Source organism: Hemitrygon akajei, chromosome 5 (genome assembly GCF_048418815.1).
Source record: "Hemitrygon akajei chromosome 5, sHemAka1.3, whole genome shotgun sequence".
NCBI classification, from domain to species: Eukaryota; Metazoa; Chordata; class Chondrichthyes; order Myliobatiformes; family Dasyatidae; genus Hemitrygon; species Hemitrygon akajei.
Genome location: NC_133128.1, coordinates 36,417,287 through 36,434,450, shown reverse-complemented (window position 1 = coordinate 36,434,450; position 17,164 = coordinate 36,417,287). Strand labels below are relative to the sequence as shown.

The window sequence follows — 17,164 nt, the reverse complement described above, 5'->3', positions numbered from 1 at the left end:
ATGATCATCATTTTTCACTCCTGCACCATCATTCATTGTTAACAGAAGCTCGCAAATTCCTTTTTATTTTTGCATATTCTTCAAAATTGTTAAATTATCCAAAATGTTCAGTATCCAGCTTTGTCATCTTGCTATTTTGTTTCTGTAATATCTATTCATTCATATTTATACTTGTTTCTGCCATCAGTTCACTTAACTTGTTACAAAATGTTGATGCATTTAGGCACAGAACTCTAACTTTGACATTTTACAATTTTTCTTCATGTTCACACAATCGACTTCAGGCAAAAAACAGTTGAACAGCCAAACACATGAAAGAATTCTCATAGACCGGGATCAATGAAGAAGGAAAGGAAACTGATATTTTAACTATTTAAAGGAGCACTTAATTAAAACTGAATATTTCTATCATAAAAGCTTAAATACAGCCAACCTTACAATTTTTGTCTTTATAGCTATTTGTGTGAAGAAATTACATACATAGCATCTCACTGTAAGCAGTAATTAAAGTCACTCTGCAAAGTATACACTGCACTTGGAATCATGGGAGAGACAAGAAGAGGAGCCATTTCTACCACCACAGACGCAGCAGAGAAAGCGTCAAGATGGCTCTGGATAAAGAGGGCAGATCTGCTGGGTGACAGGCCGGGATCTGATTAACCCCAGTCGGGTCGACTGGGTGAGGGTGTATGATGTTGAAAGACCCGAAACACCTGATGACCCCAGGTAATATCACTGATGATGTGTTCTAGCTTAGCATCATGCGGATGTTTCTGTATGAAGAAAGCCTGTTGCTCTTATAGCATTTAAATTCTGAGACCTCACAACAAGCACCTAAAATGTTCAGGATATTTTACAGCAAATGGCTCATAAAGAATTCTTTTTTGACAATTCAGATTATTTTTCTTTTGATTACATTGGAGAAAGATTCAAAAGAGCATAATCTACTGAGAAACAATAAGCCTTTGGCTGAAACTTCAGGATTGCCAACTCAAGTTCATGAGCAGATATCCTGAAGGTGCTCACCATTTCACTGTGTAAGTATGGAAAATTGCATCATTACAACTGAAGAATCTGGGCCAGTTATAGTAAAGAAGGGTGTATTCTGTAGACCAGTCGATTTACAAAGACTTTAAAAAAGGAAATGAGAATATTGCATTCTGAATTCTAAATCCAGAGAACTTTAAGCAAATATATTTTAGTTATACAGTAATATCGGGAAAGTGGAAACAGAAAGAAGGCACAGACCATGTGAGTTTCGGAAAATCAAGTATGCAAATTTGGAATTTGCATAGGTGAACAGAGAGAGATATAAAGAAATTTGGGCAAAAGACAGGTAACACATTTCAATCAGATATTAAGTTGTAGAAACAGTATGTGTAATTAAATCAGATATTCCAATGAAAAGGTTTAAAACAAAGTCAAATATTCAGATTGCAGCAAGAAGTCACCATACATAAACATTGCATTGTTATACTCAACACATCAAATTCTTGTTTCATCTATCTACATCATGAACATATTGTTGCATTTATTCTATACACCTTCATCCATTGAAAATTTAGAACCATCGCCATCAATCCAATGAGTAACAACACGACAAAACCCCAACGGAAAGGTGAACAAAAGAGGGTGGACTTTTTTGAGTGTTGATCTTCCATGTTTGGAGCTCAGAGTGGGCTTGTGTTAGTAATCACTTCTGGAGCTTAAATCTGCAATAGCACAGAACAAACATTGAAACCCAGTCTGACAACGCTATAATGGTAATTAATATGCAAATTTTCATTTTAATTGGCAGCACCGTTAAAAACAAACATTCAAACAATTTTGTCATCCATGAATTCTCTTGTCTTTCCTCAAATGAATCCAAGCATTTCTGTTTTTATTTTGGATTTCCAACATTTGCAACATTTGCTTGTTGAATCCCATACTCTGTTTATTCCTTGTGCCCTTCAATATCTCACATGGTCTAATCCTGCACTCTCTCTCTCTCTCTCTTCATATTTGCAGGCACATAATAAAATAGGCCAAAGTCAGCAAATTTTCCTTAATGGGAAATCTTGCCTGACAAATCTGTTGGAAATCATTGAGGAAATAACAGGCAGGATATGTTGTGTATTTAATATATCAGTAACATTTAAGTAATATTGTAAATATATTGTTTGATTAAGCATTCTTTGTTGTTATACATAATTTTATATGTTATACATTATTGGTTATCTGTAAGAGGAGTGTGAATGGCATACGTAATTACGCCACCCTGTTGTATGTGCACACCCACTAAAATAATTAAAACAAAGTAGACATGTTATCCCTAGACTCCTGTGTTTTTCTTTTGATTAGTTTTTGGAATTACAAAACATAATGACGGCAACAAGGTAGTTTTAAAATGAGCCCAAGGTTACTACCTATGTTTCATTTTTCAGAAGGAGAAGGAGAGGGAGTGATGTTAGAGTTTAAAATAGTATGCATATGTGTCTTTGGATGGGGAGAGAGATGGTTGAGTTAAAAAATAGGCATAAAATGGACAAAATTCATGGGTTCATAAACCGTGAGTACTGGATGATAATAAAAATAATAAATAAATAAAGCAGAAGTGGCTGGCTGCATCATAAAGAAAGATGTGTTTGATTGCACAACAGATAACTGGATAATGTATACTGAACAAGCTGAGTAATATTTTTGAAGTAAATGAAATAGCCGATGAGAAGCAAATGCCAGTTTTGCTGCATACAATAGGTGGAAAAATATACAGTTTGCTTTGAAGTTTAACTGCTCCAACAAAACTAGCTGAAATATGCTTTGCTAATATCATGCGGGAACAAAACCATTGTTGATTGTAGAATGCTTCAGGTTTCGTAAGAGGAATCAAAAGGAAGGGGAGTATATTTCAACTTACTAGGCTGAATTGAAGAGATTGTCAGAGCATTGTCAGTTCAGTGATGGGCTTAATGATACACAAAGATATTGTATATTTTGTGTAGTCTTACAAGAAAGCATTCTTAAATGCTTCTAACTGAAGAACAACTCGCATTTAAAAGAGCAGTTGGAATCAATGTATCAATAGAAATAGCAGTGAGAGACACAACTGAGTTGCAAACAGGAATGGAATTGAGTGTGAGCAAAATTGCAACATCTAAACAGAAATCTGCCTGGTTGAACAATTGTGTTAGCTTACAACAAACAGATGCAGGTTTAAAGGCAAAACTTGCAGAAAATTAAACAAAATAGGAAGAATATTTTGGGCTGACAAAAATATATGGACTGCACAGTGAAGACATAAAGATAAAATGTCAAGTTGCAGTTTCAACAACAGCACTAATCAGCATGCTGTTGATAAAAATCTGATAATGATGAGAGTGACATAGCACTGGGTAGCCTTGTGATTTATAAGTCCTATACCTATATATATACATTGATAACATTTTGCTCCATTCATTGAATTGATTTTGATTAATCTCTATTGGTATGATCTGAAAGAGATATAATAGTCTGGGCAGTATATTCATTTTAATAGATTCAATCCTTGAACTGAGACTAAAAAAGGGAATTAGGTTCCATCTTGTTATATCTTCCTTAATTTTTTTTATATATAGGCTGATAAATGCATTCTGATAATATTGCCAAAGTTTTTGGCATAATGATGCCCAAATATTTGAAAGACTCTGTTTGCCATGCCCAGGGATATCTACTTTCAATTTCTCTTGGTGGGTTATAATTATATGAAGAGTAAGTTGATTGCCCTAGATAGATCAAAATGTCATCTGCGTAACAAGCCAATTTATGCTCTGCCCCTTCAATAGTAATTCGGCTGATATCTTCATTTTGTCTGATGTATTGAGCTAATGGTTCCAGATATAATGCGAACAGTAGCAGTGACCATGCACAGCCCTGTCTCATGCCCCTTTCTAGGTTAAGACTATTTGATAAATATCCATTGATTTTAATCCTAGCAGTAGGGTTGTCATATAGTGTCTGTATAGTTTTAATAATTGTGTCATGGAAACCAAATCTATGTAAAATTCTGTAAAGAAAATTCCAATTAACCACATCAAATGCCTTTTCTGTGTCCACTCTTATCACTATTGCTTTGATTTTATTTTTTTGTATATAATCCTTAATGTGACGTGGCCTTCATATATTGTCTTGTGTTTGGCATTGTTGTATAAAACCTGTCTGATTGTTATGTATCAGTATGGGTAGAAATTCTTCTAATTGTTTGGCCATGATGGAGGTAAATAATCTACATTTCTAAATCTACATTAAGAACGGATATTGGTCTAACTGACCCACATTCCATTTTATCCTTGCCTTCTTTCATTATAGCTGAGATTATCGCTTCCTTCCAGCTGGTTGGCATTTGTGCCTTTTTTAGAGCCCAGTTCAGTGTGGGGAGTAAAACAGGAATTAACTAATTTTTAAATTCTTTGTACCAGTCTGCAATATACACATTTGATCCTGGTGATTTGCTTAATTTAAGCATACTAATTGCAGCTTTTAGCTCAATTTCAGTTATGTCAGCAGTCATCATTCTATTTTGTTCTTTGCTTAAAGTGGGTAACTCTAGAGAATTCAGGAAGGTGTCAATTTGGGTTATGCTTCACCCGGAACCTTAGAATTCAGAGTTTTGTAAAACACTTCAAAAGTTTCTTGAATTTCTTGAATATATATGTATATACATACACACACACACACATATTACATACACATACATATATTCTCATTTTGGTGGGGAAAAAGGAGTAAGTGAGCGAATAAAGAATAACAACTAAGTAATATAAAATCCACATTATAAAAAGTATTTCTCGAGATTGGTATATCTCCGTGTACTTTAGCTTCTGTTTAGCTTCTCAACATTTTTAAAGTTTGCCAAACCTTATGGCTCTTCTGAAGACGGTGAACACTGTCTTTGGGAAACTCCCGGTCTCTTCCTGATATATTTCTTTCGGCCTCCTCCCGTCTCCTGCCTTCTTGATTCTCGCACTATTTCCCAAGCGGAGCAGGACAATTCCTCAGCCAGGCTTTCTTTTGTTTTGGTCACGCTGACGGGCAACCCTCTGGCCTTCTTGTCTGTAGTCACCTCTTCCACTGTCTGGTACAACCACGTCCCATTGTCATAAAACACTTGAAGTTTAGCAGGGTACAGAGGTTGAAATCTAATCTTTTTTTGCTTTAGTACTTGCTTTACCTCAGAGTATTCTTTGGGTTTCTGCAGGACCGTGGGGGGAAGGGTAATCTTGGTCAAAATATATTAATTTATCATCGAAAAGCACTCTCTTCTTACCCCAGACCCTTTGTAGAATCTCCGCCTTGGTGCTGTACCGAAGGAGTTTAATTATCACTGAGCGTGGCTTTCTATCCTGGGTGGGTTTTGGGACTAACATGCGGTGGGCTCTTTCGACTTCCAGCTTCATAGCCGAGGGAAGATCCAACGCATCCCGCAGTATCTTTCTGACAAACTCCGTCATAGACGAGCTCTCCGCTCCTTCAGGAACGTTGTAGATTCTGATATTTTTCTGCAGTGATCTTCCCTCCAGGTCCAGCAGTTTACCTTCTTGGTGATGTAATATTTTTATTGTATTACTCAGTATCTGTTCCATGTTTTGAACGCGATCTTCCACCTTCTCAATTCGAGTCTCTGCCACCGCTATTTTTTGATTGATGCTGGCAAGCTCTGACTTAATATCATGGAGCTGATGTTTTATATCTTTCTGGACCTCCATTATTTCTTTCAGGATTTTGAAGAAATTCGCCACTTTGCCTGAGCGAGGCCCAGCGTAAGTCTCGCTAGCACGCGGTTGGGTAGGAGAGCAGTTCACTGCACTCCACTCGGCCGCGGGCCGTTTTTTTATTTCCATTCTTTTTCCCCATTCTTGCCCCACTTTTCAGTTCAAATATTTTTGAAAAATATTATATTTGATGGGATAATGGGGCATAATATGCATTTTTCTGGAGGAGCTGGTGACTTAAGCTGAAATTCATGACGATGACGTCACCGGAACCCCTTGATTTTGCGCTCCTAATGTACTGATATTCACCCTGTTCACTGCGACAATATCTCTTCACCTGCCTGCCCTTCCTGATAGCCTGACTGCATGCTATCTTTACTTTTTCACCATCCGTCCTATCCTGAGTCCCTTCACTCCGGTTCTGACCCTCCTACCAAATTAGTTTAAATCCTCCCCCAACAAACCTGCCTGCGAGAATATTGGTCCCCCTCAGGTTCAGGTGCAACCTGTCACTTTTGAACAGGTCATACCTCCCCCAGGAGTAATCAGAATGTCCAAGAACCTGAAGCCCTGCCCCCCGCTCCAGCTCCTCAGCCACACATTTATCTGTCAAATCATCCTGTTTCTACCCTCACTGGTGTGTGGCACAGGCAGCAATCCAGAAATTACTACCCTGGAGGTTCTGCTTCTCAGCTTTCTACCTAGCTCTCTAAAATCTCTTTTCAGGTCCTCTTTGCTTTTTCTGGAAACACCAACAAGCCTAGTTTTTACGAATTTTGTACGAATCATTGGTTGAGCTGAATGGCTTTTTCTTTACGTTGTGTGAAGCAAATCTGATCTGATCAAGGCTTCTGTCATAGCACAGGAACAGGCCCTTAGACTTCACAGGTCTGCACTGACCATGGGGCCAGTTAATTTATCCTCTTTTCTTGTACTCTATCCTTCTGATCTCTGTCTTACTCCTGTATCTGTCTAAATGCCTCTTAAGCATTGCTATTGTATCTGCTTCCACTACATCCTCTGGAAGCACGTTCCAGGCAATTACCACTCTGTTTATAAAAAACCTCAAATCTGCTTTCAACTTTCTTACCCCTTACGTTAAAGCTTACAACTTGATATTTCCATTTTGCAGTTAAAGGTCCATGTATCTACCCTATCTATGCTTGTTATGGTTTTATTAAACCTCTGTCACATCACGCTCCAAACTCTGACGTTTCAGAGTGAACATTTCAAGTTTGTCCAGATAACATTGTGGTGAAATTCTTCTCCACCCTTTCCAAGTCTCCATATCCTTTGTTGTCACAACCAGAAGTATTTGCAGTATTCTATTCTAAGCTTTGTATCTCATTTGCATCATAAAGGCCCTTGCCATCATCTTGTAAACAAATCTCACTGTTTGTCTATCTTGGATATATCCCAGGAACTGGTTTGATATTATCTCTCTGCAGCTGTGTAAGCATTTGGCCAACTAGCAGTGGCAGCAGGGACATACTGCTAATTTCAAAAGATCAGTGACGATAGCATGACAGTGGCCAAACAAGATATTCCTAAGGTTAGTAGGATATAGCTACCCAACCATTAAAACAACGTGGCATTTGGCCAGAAAATGACTGGAAGACTTCAGGTGGATGATCCTTGCTTAGAGAAAAGAAAAGGCCGAGATGGGGCCCAAGGATTCCTAGCAGGGATGAGGTGAGCATTCGTCTTCTCAAACGCCTGTATGGATTGAGAACTATGACTGTTTTTCAGGAGGCTCAGATGATCTAATTAATTAATTTTACCAATTTCAGCCAGGTGTCTAACACAAGTCTGCACCCCAGTATGGTGTGGGAAAGGGGGTGCACCATATTTGGGATGAAGCCTATGAAGAAGTGTAGGTGGACACTACTCATCTCAGTTACATGGTACGGAACACTGAGAATTCCTGTTTCCATTTGCTGCTGAGTACCCTCAACTTGTTCAAACACTGAGCTCAGAACCGCATCTGGGGACTGTCACTCTACATTCACATTTTGATCAACTGTTGCAAGAACACTACAATGAAAGTAACCTTTAACAAACCAGGATCCACTTCAGCTTCAGTGAGACTAGAAACACCACAGGTGAGAAAGTCAGTAGACCACGTGGTCCTGCTAGTGGCATCATAGTAGCTTGTCAACATAATGGGAGCCCACAAGCCGCACAATAGGCTGATCTATCATCAGGCTGGGGAAGCTATGGAATGCTTCTGTACCTTTAACCAATGAACTACCAGGAGAGACATAGACCAGGTGGACCCAAGTGCAGAGGAGAACATAGACAGTTGCATAACTGATCTTTAAGACCATAAGACATAGGAGCAGAATTAGGCCATTTGGACCATTGAGTCTGCTCCACCATTTAATCATAGCTTTTTCTTTTTCAATCTTTTTATTAGTATTAATAATATTATGAACAAAATACAATTGATATATTAATTAAGGGATTACAAACATACAAATTCCCATTACACATGAAAGAATACATAAGCAATGATTACAGTATAAATAAGTTTTCCCAAAAGATGAACCATACAGTATATGTATGAACCAGGTAAATCTAGATATTTCATAATATATAATATAAAAAAGAAAAAAAATATATATTTGCAAAATTGACTAACCTACTAATCTAATATCTAAGGAAGAAAAAAAAGAAGCAAAAAAAGAAAAAAAAAGAAAAACTAAAAAAAAGAGGGAAAAAAAGGGCTGTTTATAATATCTCACAAGAATACATAAACATCAATGTCGTCAACTCCGATCCTCTCAACATAAATAAGATTAAAGCTGAAAAATCCAATAAGCTTGGAACAGGGTCATATTACATCATATGAAAATATTGAATAAATGATCTCCATATCTTTTCAAATTTAATAGAAGTATTGAATACACCACTTCTAATTTTTTCTAAATTTAAACATAACATAGTTTGAGAAAGCCAATGAAATACAGTGGGGGGGGGGGGGTTAATTTCCTTCCAATTCAACAAAATAGATCTTCTAGCCATCAAAGTGAGAAATGCAATCATTCGACAGGCGGAAGGAGATAAATGAAGTGAGTCCATCATCGGTAAACCAAAAATTGCGGTAATAGGATGGGGTCGTAAATCGATGTTCAATACCACAGAGATAATATCAAAAATATCTTTCCAATATTTTTTCAAAAGCGGACATGACCAAAACATATGAGTTAAAGACGCGATTTCCAATTGACATCTATCACAAATAGGGTTTATATAAGAATAAAAATGAGCTAATTTATCCTTGGACATATGGGCCCTATGTATGACCTTAAATTAATTATTGAATTTAATCATAGCTAATCCTTTTTCTCTCCTCCTCAGTGCCATTTCCCAGCCTCTCCCCGTAATCTTTGATGCTATGTCCAATTGAGAACCTCTCAATCTCTGCCTTAAATACACCCAACAACCTGGCCTCCGCAGCCGCACGTGGCAACAAATTCCACAAATTCATCACCCTCTGGCCAAAGAAATTTCTTCGCATCTCTGTTTTGAATGAAACAAATCATCCTGTTTCTATCCTCACTGGTGTGTGGCACAGGCAGCAATCCAGAAAGTACTGCCCTGGAGGTTCTTCTCAGCTTTCTACCTAGCTCTCTAAAATCTCTTTTCAGGTCCTCTTTGCTTTTTCTGGAAACACCAGCAAGCCTGGTGCAAGAGTAATCACTTTATCTCTTGAATATACGCCAGGTTCTTGCGGTCAGTTCAGACCACAAATGGATGTTTGGCCATCTCCAGCCAATAGCTTCACTCCTCCTGGGATAATTTCACCACCATCAGCTCTCTCTATTCCCTCTGTTATAATTCCTCTCTGTAGGAGAGCACTGCCAAGAGAAGAAAGCACGGGGAAGGAGTTCCTGGTTAGACAGCGGTGGTTCTGGGAAAACTGCCACAACCCCATTCTCTGAGGCTGCTACTTCAATGATAAACAACATTTCTGGATCAGTGAGGACAAGGAGGGGAACTGTTGTGAAGCAAGGCTTCAATTCCTAAGAAACTGCTTTGGCTTCTGGAGCAAAATGGGCCAGGGTTTCTCTTAATCAGAGCAGTAAGTGGAGCTACAATGTCACTGAAGTTGCAGATGAATCTCCAGTAAAAATTAGCAAATCCCAGAAAATGCCGAAGCAGCTTCATCTTGGGGAGTTGTGGCAAATCCCTGCAGGTCTGGGTCTTGCTAGGGTCCATGTACAAATTCCTCTTACAGGAAGGAAACTGTAATCGTGGAATTTACTCTTCTCCATTCTAACAACAGAGTTGGTTCTGGAATAAACAACGAAAGACCTTTCAAACATTTCAGACGTGTTCATAGTAAGACTTGGAGAAGAGGAGTATATCATCCAAGTACGTGAATTGAGTTGATTTTATTATTTACACCCTTCATATACAAAAGGAGTAAAAATCTTTATGTTACATCTTTGTCTAAATGTGCAATTTATAATGAATCATATGTACAACATGACAGTCAATATAACATAGAAATACAATTATATCAGCATGAATTAATCAGTCTGATGGCCTGGTGGAAGAAGCTGTCCTGGAGCCTGTTGGTCCTGGCTTTTATGCTGCAGTACCGTTTCCCAGAAGGTAGCAGCTGGAACAGTTTGTGCGTGGGGTGACTCTGGCCCCTAATGATCCTTCAGGCCCTTTTTACACACCTGTCTTTGTAAATGTCCTGAATAGTGGGAAGTTCACATCTACAGATGTGCTATGCTGTCCACACCACTCTCTGCAGAGTCCTGCGATTGAGGGAGGTACAGTTCCCATACCAGTCAGTGATGCAGCCAATCAGAATGCTCTCAATTGTGCCCCTATAGAAAGTGCTTAGGATTTAGGGGCCCATACCGAACTTCTTCAGCCGTCTGAGATGAAAAAAGTGCAGCTGCGATCAAGTGAGATCCTTGTGAGATCCTCAGTGATGTCTATACCGAGGAACGTAAAGCTGTTCACCCTCTCAATCCCAGATCCATTCATGTTAATAGGGGTTAGCCTGTCTCCGGTCCACCTGTAGTGCACAACCAGCTCCTTTGTTTTCGCAACATGAAGGAGAGATTGTTTTCTTGATACCACTCTGTCAGTGTGATGACTTCTTCTCTGCAGGCTGCTTCATTATAAAAAGCAGTAAACTGTAAAAATCTAAATCAAATCAATATTTGGTGTGACCACCCTTTGCCTTTAAAACTGCATCACTTCTTTTAGGGATACTATCATGCAGTTTTTAAGAAAATCAGCTGGTAGGTTGTTCCAGGTATCGAGGAGAACTCGCCACAGTTCTTCTACAGACTCTGGCTGTCTCGCTTGCTTCTGTCTCTGCAGGTAATCCAATGATGTGGAGATCAGTGCTCTGTGGAGGCCATACCATCTGAAACTGTGTTAAAAAAATCCAGGTTGCCTAAAACATTGCACAGTATGGTAAATTGAGAAGCAAAACAGGCACAGGTGCACTGAGAACAAGACACTGCTGAAAATGGTCAACTAATAATGATAAAGTTGAGAAAGTCCGCAGAAGGTGGAACTCCAAAGCCACACACCAGATAGATGCTGGAGGAACTCAGCAGGCCAGACAGCATGTATAGAAAAGAGTACAGTCAACGTTTCGGGCCGAGACCCTTCTTCAGAACTGAAAAGGAAGAGGAAAGATGCCAGAATAAAAAGGTGGGGGAAGGGGAAGGAGGAATAACTAGAAGGTGACAGGTGAAGCCAGGTGGATGGGAAAGGGCTGGAGAAGAAGCAATCTGATAGGAGAGGACAGTGGACCATGACAGAAAGGGAAAGAGGAGGGGATCCGGGGAAAGTGATAGACAGGTAAGAAGAAGTAAGAGGGGGGAGTGGGGGATACAAGAAGTGGGGAGGGGAGAGAATTTTTCTTTAATCAAAAGGTGAAATCAGTATCAGCCTGGAGGCTACCTAGACAGAATACAAGGTTTTGCTTCTCCACCCTGAGGCTGGCCTCATCATGACACAAGAGCAACACCTTATATTCCGCCAGAAATGGAGATGGACGTGAGGGCAGCGTCAATAGTGGAGGAAGGGAAACCCAATTCTTTGAAGAAGGAGAACACCTCTGATATCCTGGAATGGAAAGACATGTCCTGGGAACCAATACAACAGAGGCGAAGGAACTGAGAAAAGGGAATAGCATTTTTACAGGAGATAGGGTGGGAAGAGGTATAGTGAAGATAACTGTGGGAATAGATAGATTTATAAAGATGACATTTGACAGTTTGTCTCTGGAGATGGAGATAGAGAGATTGAGAAAGGGGAGGGAGGTGTCAGAAATGGACATGTGAATTTAAGGGCAGGGTGGAAGTTAGAGGCAAAGTTGATGAAATTGACAAGCTCAGCTTGGAAGCATGAAGCAACACCAATGCAGTCACCTTTGTAGTGGAGGAATTGTTGGGAGTATTACTGAGGAAGGCTTGGAACTTGGACTGTTTTACGTAGCCAATGAAGAGGCAGGCATAGCTTGGGCCCATGGCTACCCCTCAAATCTGGAGAAAGTGGAAGGGGCTGAGGGAAATATTGTTGAGGACCTGTTCTGCCAGACGGAGGAGGGTGGTGGTGGAGGGGAATTGGTTGGTTCTTTTGTTGAGAAAAAGCATAGAGCTTTGAGCCCTTCTTGATGTGGGGGATAGGGACTGGGCATTCAAGGTGAAATTGAGGTCAGGGCAAGGGAATTGAAAGATACTGAGGAGATCGAGAGTATGAGAAATGTTGTGGATGTGGGTGGGAAAGGACATAACAAAAGGGCATAGAATGGAATTGAGGGATGAGGACACAAGTTCAGTGGGCAGAAGCAGGTACAGAAATTGGCCCACCGGACAGTCAGGTTTAAGGATCTTGGTAGTAGGTAGAAGCAGAGCAGGGTAAGGAAACTTTGGACGAGAGTTCTCCAGAGTTAATGAAGTCAGAATCCTGATGGGCTGGAGTAGGGTCCTCTTTAAGGAGTAGGTATGAGGAGCTGTCTCAGCCTGGAGGACTCTCAGCTGGAGATCAGCCTGAAGTATGAGACCCACCAAAAGCACTGTGATTTTTCTGGCCTTACAGATATAACTTGTTTGATGCACGGGTGAGTACTGTACCAATGGGGATGAGCATGTACGGACCACAAGAAAAATAGTGAAAGGTAAAAGAAAACAAAATGTATCTAAATTGTATCATTTGTGCATTTATCCTAGCCCAGAGTACAAAATGGGACTATTGCATTTCATTTTCCCAATCTTGAATTGTTTATCAGTTATTTCTTGTCTTCGAGGAATTTTCGGACATGTCATGATGATCTAGGAATTAGACACAGACATGACTTTTCAACAATATTGAAGATTGAAAGTAGAAACTTCATGTTTTTAAACATAAGGGGTCCTGTGTATTGCAATGATGTAGGATTAATAAGAGATATTGTGGTTAAAGAACCTCAGGAGAGAAGTGATCACAGCGTCATACAATTCCAGGTAGTTTGATGGTGAGCACCTGGTTCAAACTTCAAGAACGACAATTCAAATGTATGAAGGGAGAGTCATCCAAAGTGGACTAAGATAGTAAGCCAAAGGAAAGGGAGATATTTAAATAAATGTTCTACAATGCTCAATTGAAATTTATCCAAATGCAAACAAGGAAATCGATGAGTAGGATTAACATCTAGAGTTGACAGAAAAGGTCAAAGAAAACTTTAAATTAAATCTGAAGTACACAAAGTGGCAAAAGCTAGAAATCAATGAGGGTACTACAAATTTTTTCAGAACCAGCAGCAGAATACGGAAATATTAATCAGGGAGCAAGGTGATTGCGAGAATAAACTGACAAGTAATATCAACACACATGAGGGAACCTCTGTGGATATATAAAAAGGAAGAGGATAATTTAGTGTGAGACCTCTGGCAGGTGAGACTGGAGAATTAATCGTGGGAAACAGGAAATTGGCAGATAATTTAATCCAGTGTGTGTTCATGATAGAGGACACTGTAAACATTCTAAGGAAGACAAACAGACTGATTTCAAGTAATAAGATTCCCTGTTTTAAGGGACAAAATATTCTAAATACCAATGGCACTGAAACAGAGATGTTGGGAAGACCCAATCTCCCACATCCAGTGTTTTCAAAAAAGTGGATGCAGAATTGGCGGAACTCCTGGAGGGTGACAGTGCCTTCAGCTATGTGTATGTTACGCCTTTGCTCAAAAAGGGATGGACACAAAGCTTGGAAACTTTAAGCTTGTCTCCTTAACATCTGTTGCTGGAATGAGTCCATAATCAAAAAAATAAATAACAAGTCATTTAGAGAACTTTAATGTAGCCAAATTAGGTGAATGTAGTTAAATCATACGTCCATAAAGTTAAACAATATTGTTAACTTCTTACAGGATGCATCAAGCAAAGTCAATAGAGGAAAATCTCTAGATAGATTTTATTTGTAATTTTTTTTATCAAAGGCTTTTGATAAGGTGCCTCATAAATGGGTAGTGCCTAAGAAACAAGCAGATTTGGGGAGCAGTTGAACATGAATGATGACCAGTATCACATGGAGTTCGAATTAATTTTTCCTCTTTCTGTCAGGCTGAATGCGATAACCAGTGGGAAGCTACAAGGATCCGTTCTTGACCCTCAATTAATGATCTGAAGAAGAGGCAGAGTGAAAGGTTTCCAAGTTTACAGAAGACACAAGAGTACGACAGGGAACGTGTTGGGGATATTTGGAATTGGCAACAAGATATGCAGTAAGACCCTGAAAATCCACAGCCGAACAGTTCTGAAATCCTGATGACTGACATCTAAACCGTCAGGGAATGTGTACTGTTAGCAAGAGGGAGATGGGTGGATGGGGAGATGGGATTAAATAAGAAATTGGGAGTTGATAGTTGGAAGAGGTTAAGGGCTGGAGAAGAAAGAGCCTGATAGGAGAGGACAGTGGACCACAGGAGAAAGGGAAGAAGGAGGGGCACCAGAGGGAGGTGATGAGCTGCTGAGGAGGAGAAGAGGTCAGTGAGCAGCCTGAACAGGAAATGGAAAAATAGAAAACAGGGAGACGGAGAGATGTGGTTACAGGAAATTAGAGATATCGATGTTCGTGACATCAGGTTGGGGGATACCCAGATGGAAGATGAAGTCTTCCTCCTCCAACCTGAGAGTGGTCTGATCATGACCATATAGGAGGCCATGGACCAACATGTCGAAATGGGAATGGGAAGTAGAAATCCTGCCTTTTGTGGCAGATGGAGCAAAGTTGCTCGACATCTTATCGCACGATGCAGAGGAGTCCATGCCAGGAGCAGTGGATGCAGTAGATAAACCCAACAGACTTGCTGCTGACATGTCACTTCAGCTAGAAGGACTACTTGGTGCCCTGAATGGTGGTGAGAGAGGAGGTACAAGGGCAGGTGTTGCAGGAGGGAGATCAGTGGGGGGGGGGGGGGTGGAATGAGTGGATAAGGGAGTCACGTAGTGAGTGCATTCCCTAGGGAAATCAGTGGGGGGAGGGTGTTGGAGTCGACAATGTGTCTAGTCCAAGGAACCCATTGGAAATGGTGGAAGCTGTGGACAATGATGTGCTGGATACAGAGTCTCATGGCATGTTAGGCAAGGACAAGGGGAAATTAGTGTTGGAAGCCTGTTATGATGAGGTGGGAAGAGGCAAGGGCAGATATGCAGGAAAAAGAGGAGGTGCATGAGGAGGGCAGCATTGAGGGTGATGGAAGAGAAAACACGTGTTTTTTTTTTTAAAATGACAGCGAAGAAGTGTTAGAATGGAAAGCCTAATCCTGAGAACAGATATTGTGGAGACAAAGTGACTGAATTGAATTGAATTGACTTTATTACTTACATCCTTCACATACATGAGGAGTAAAAATCTTTATGTTATGTCTCCATTTAAATGTGCCTGTTGGTCCTGGCTTTTATGCTGCAGTACCGTTTCCTGGATGGTAGCAACTGGAACAGTTGTGGTTGGGGTGACTTGGGTCCCTAACAATCCTTCAGGCCATTTTTACACACCTGTCTTTGTAGCTGTTCTGAATAGTGGGAAGTTCACATCTACAGTCCTTAGAAGGTTGGCGTCATTCAATGTCTGTAGTGAGATGCTGAAGATGTTCTATAGGTCAGTTGTGGAGAGCGCCCTCTTCTTTGTGGTGGCGTGTTGGGGAGGAAGCATTAAGAAGAGGGACGCCTCACGTCTTAATAAGCTGGTAAGGAAGGTGGGCTCTGTCGTGGGCAAAGTACTGGAGAGTTTAACATCGGTAGCTGAGCGAAGGGCGCTGAGTAGGCTACGGTCAATTATGGAAAACTCTGAACATCCTCTACATAGCACCATCCAGAGACAGAGAAGCAGCTTCAGCGACAGGTTACTATCGATGCAATGCTCCTCAGACAGGATGAAGAGGTCAATACTCCCCAATGCCATTAGGCTTTACAATTCAACCGCCAGGACTTAAGAACTTTTTAAAAGCTATTATTAATGCTTTTTGAGATAGTGATTTAGATGCATATCATATGTTTACTGAGTTAAGTATTGTATGTAATTAGTTTTGCTACAACAAGTGTATGGGACATTGGAAAAAAAGTTGAATTTCCCCATGGGGATGAATAAAGTATCTATCTATCTATCTACAGATGTGCTGGGCTGTCCGCACCACTCTCTGCAGAGTCCTGCAATTGATGGAAGTACAGTTCCCATACCAGACGGTGATGCAGCCAGTCAAGATGCTCTCAACTGTGCCCCTGTAGAAAGTGCTTAGGATTTGGGGAGTCATACCAAAAGTCTTCAACCAACTTAGGCAAAAGAGGCAGTGTTGTGCCTTTTTCACCACACAGCCAGTATGTACAGACCACATAAGATCCTCAGTAATGTTTATGCAAGGAACTTAAAGCTGTTAACCCTCTCAACCCCAGATCCATTGATGTTAATAGGGGTGAGCTTGTTTCCATTCCTCCTGTAGTCCACAACCAGCTCCTTTTTTTAATGACATTGAGGGAGAGGTTGGTTTTCTGACACCACTGTGTCAGGGTGATGACTTTTTCTCTGTAGGCTGCCTCATTATTATTTGTGATTCGGCCAATCAATGTAGTGTCATCAGCAAATTTAATTAGCAGATTAAAGCTGCTGGTGGCAACACAGTAATGGGTATACAGAGAGTAAAGGAGGGGGCTTAAGACACAGCACTTAGGGGCGCCTATGTTGAAGGTCAGAGGGGCAGAGTTGAGGGAGCCCACTCTTACCACCTGCAGGCGATCTGACAGGAAGTCAAGGATCCAGCTACGCATGGTAGGGTGAAGGCCAAGGTCTATGAGCTTCTTGTCGAGGCTGCAGGGAATTATGGTGTTGAATGCTGAACAATAGTCCAAAAGTGGTATCAAACTTTTGCATATGACAGGGTGGGAAGAGGTTTATTTAAGGTAACTGTGAGAATGCC

At 40.4% G+C, this 17,164-nt stretch overlaps 1 protein-coding gene across 1 annotated transcript in view; it reads right to left on the bottom strand.

Moving 5' to 3' along the window:
• Positions 1-1,635: 1,635 nt before the first annotated feature.
• LOC140727640 (NXPE family member 3-like) overlaps positions 1,636-17,164 on the bottom strand; it is a 68,766-nt gene continuing 53,237 nt past the window's right edge. Inside the window, exon 5 of the mRNA XM_073045250.1 lies at positions 1,636-1,712. Within this exon, the coding sequence (XP_072901351.1) occupies positions 1,687-1,712 (26 nt within the window). The 3' untranslated portion in view covers positions 1,636-1,686. The remainder of the gene's footprint in view (positions 1,713-17,164) is intronic.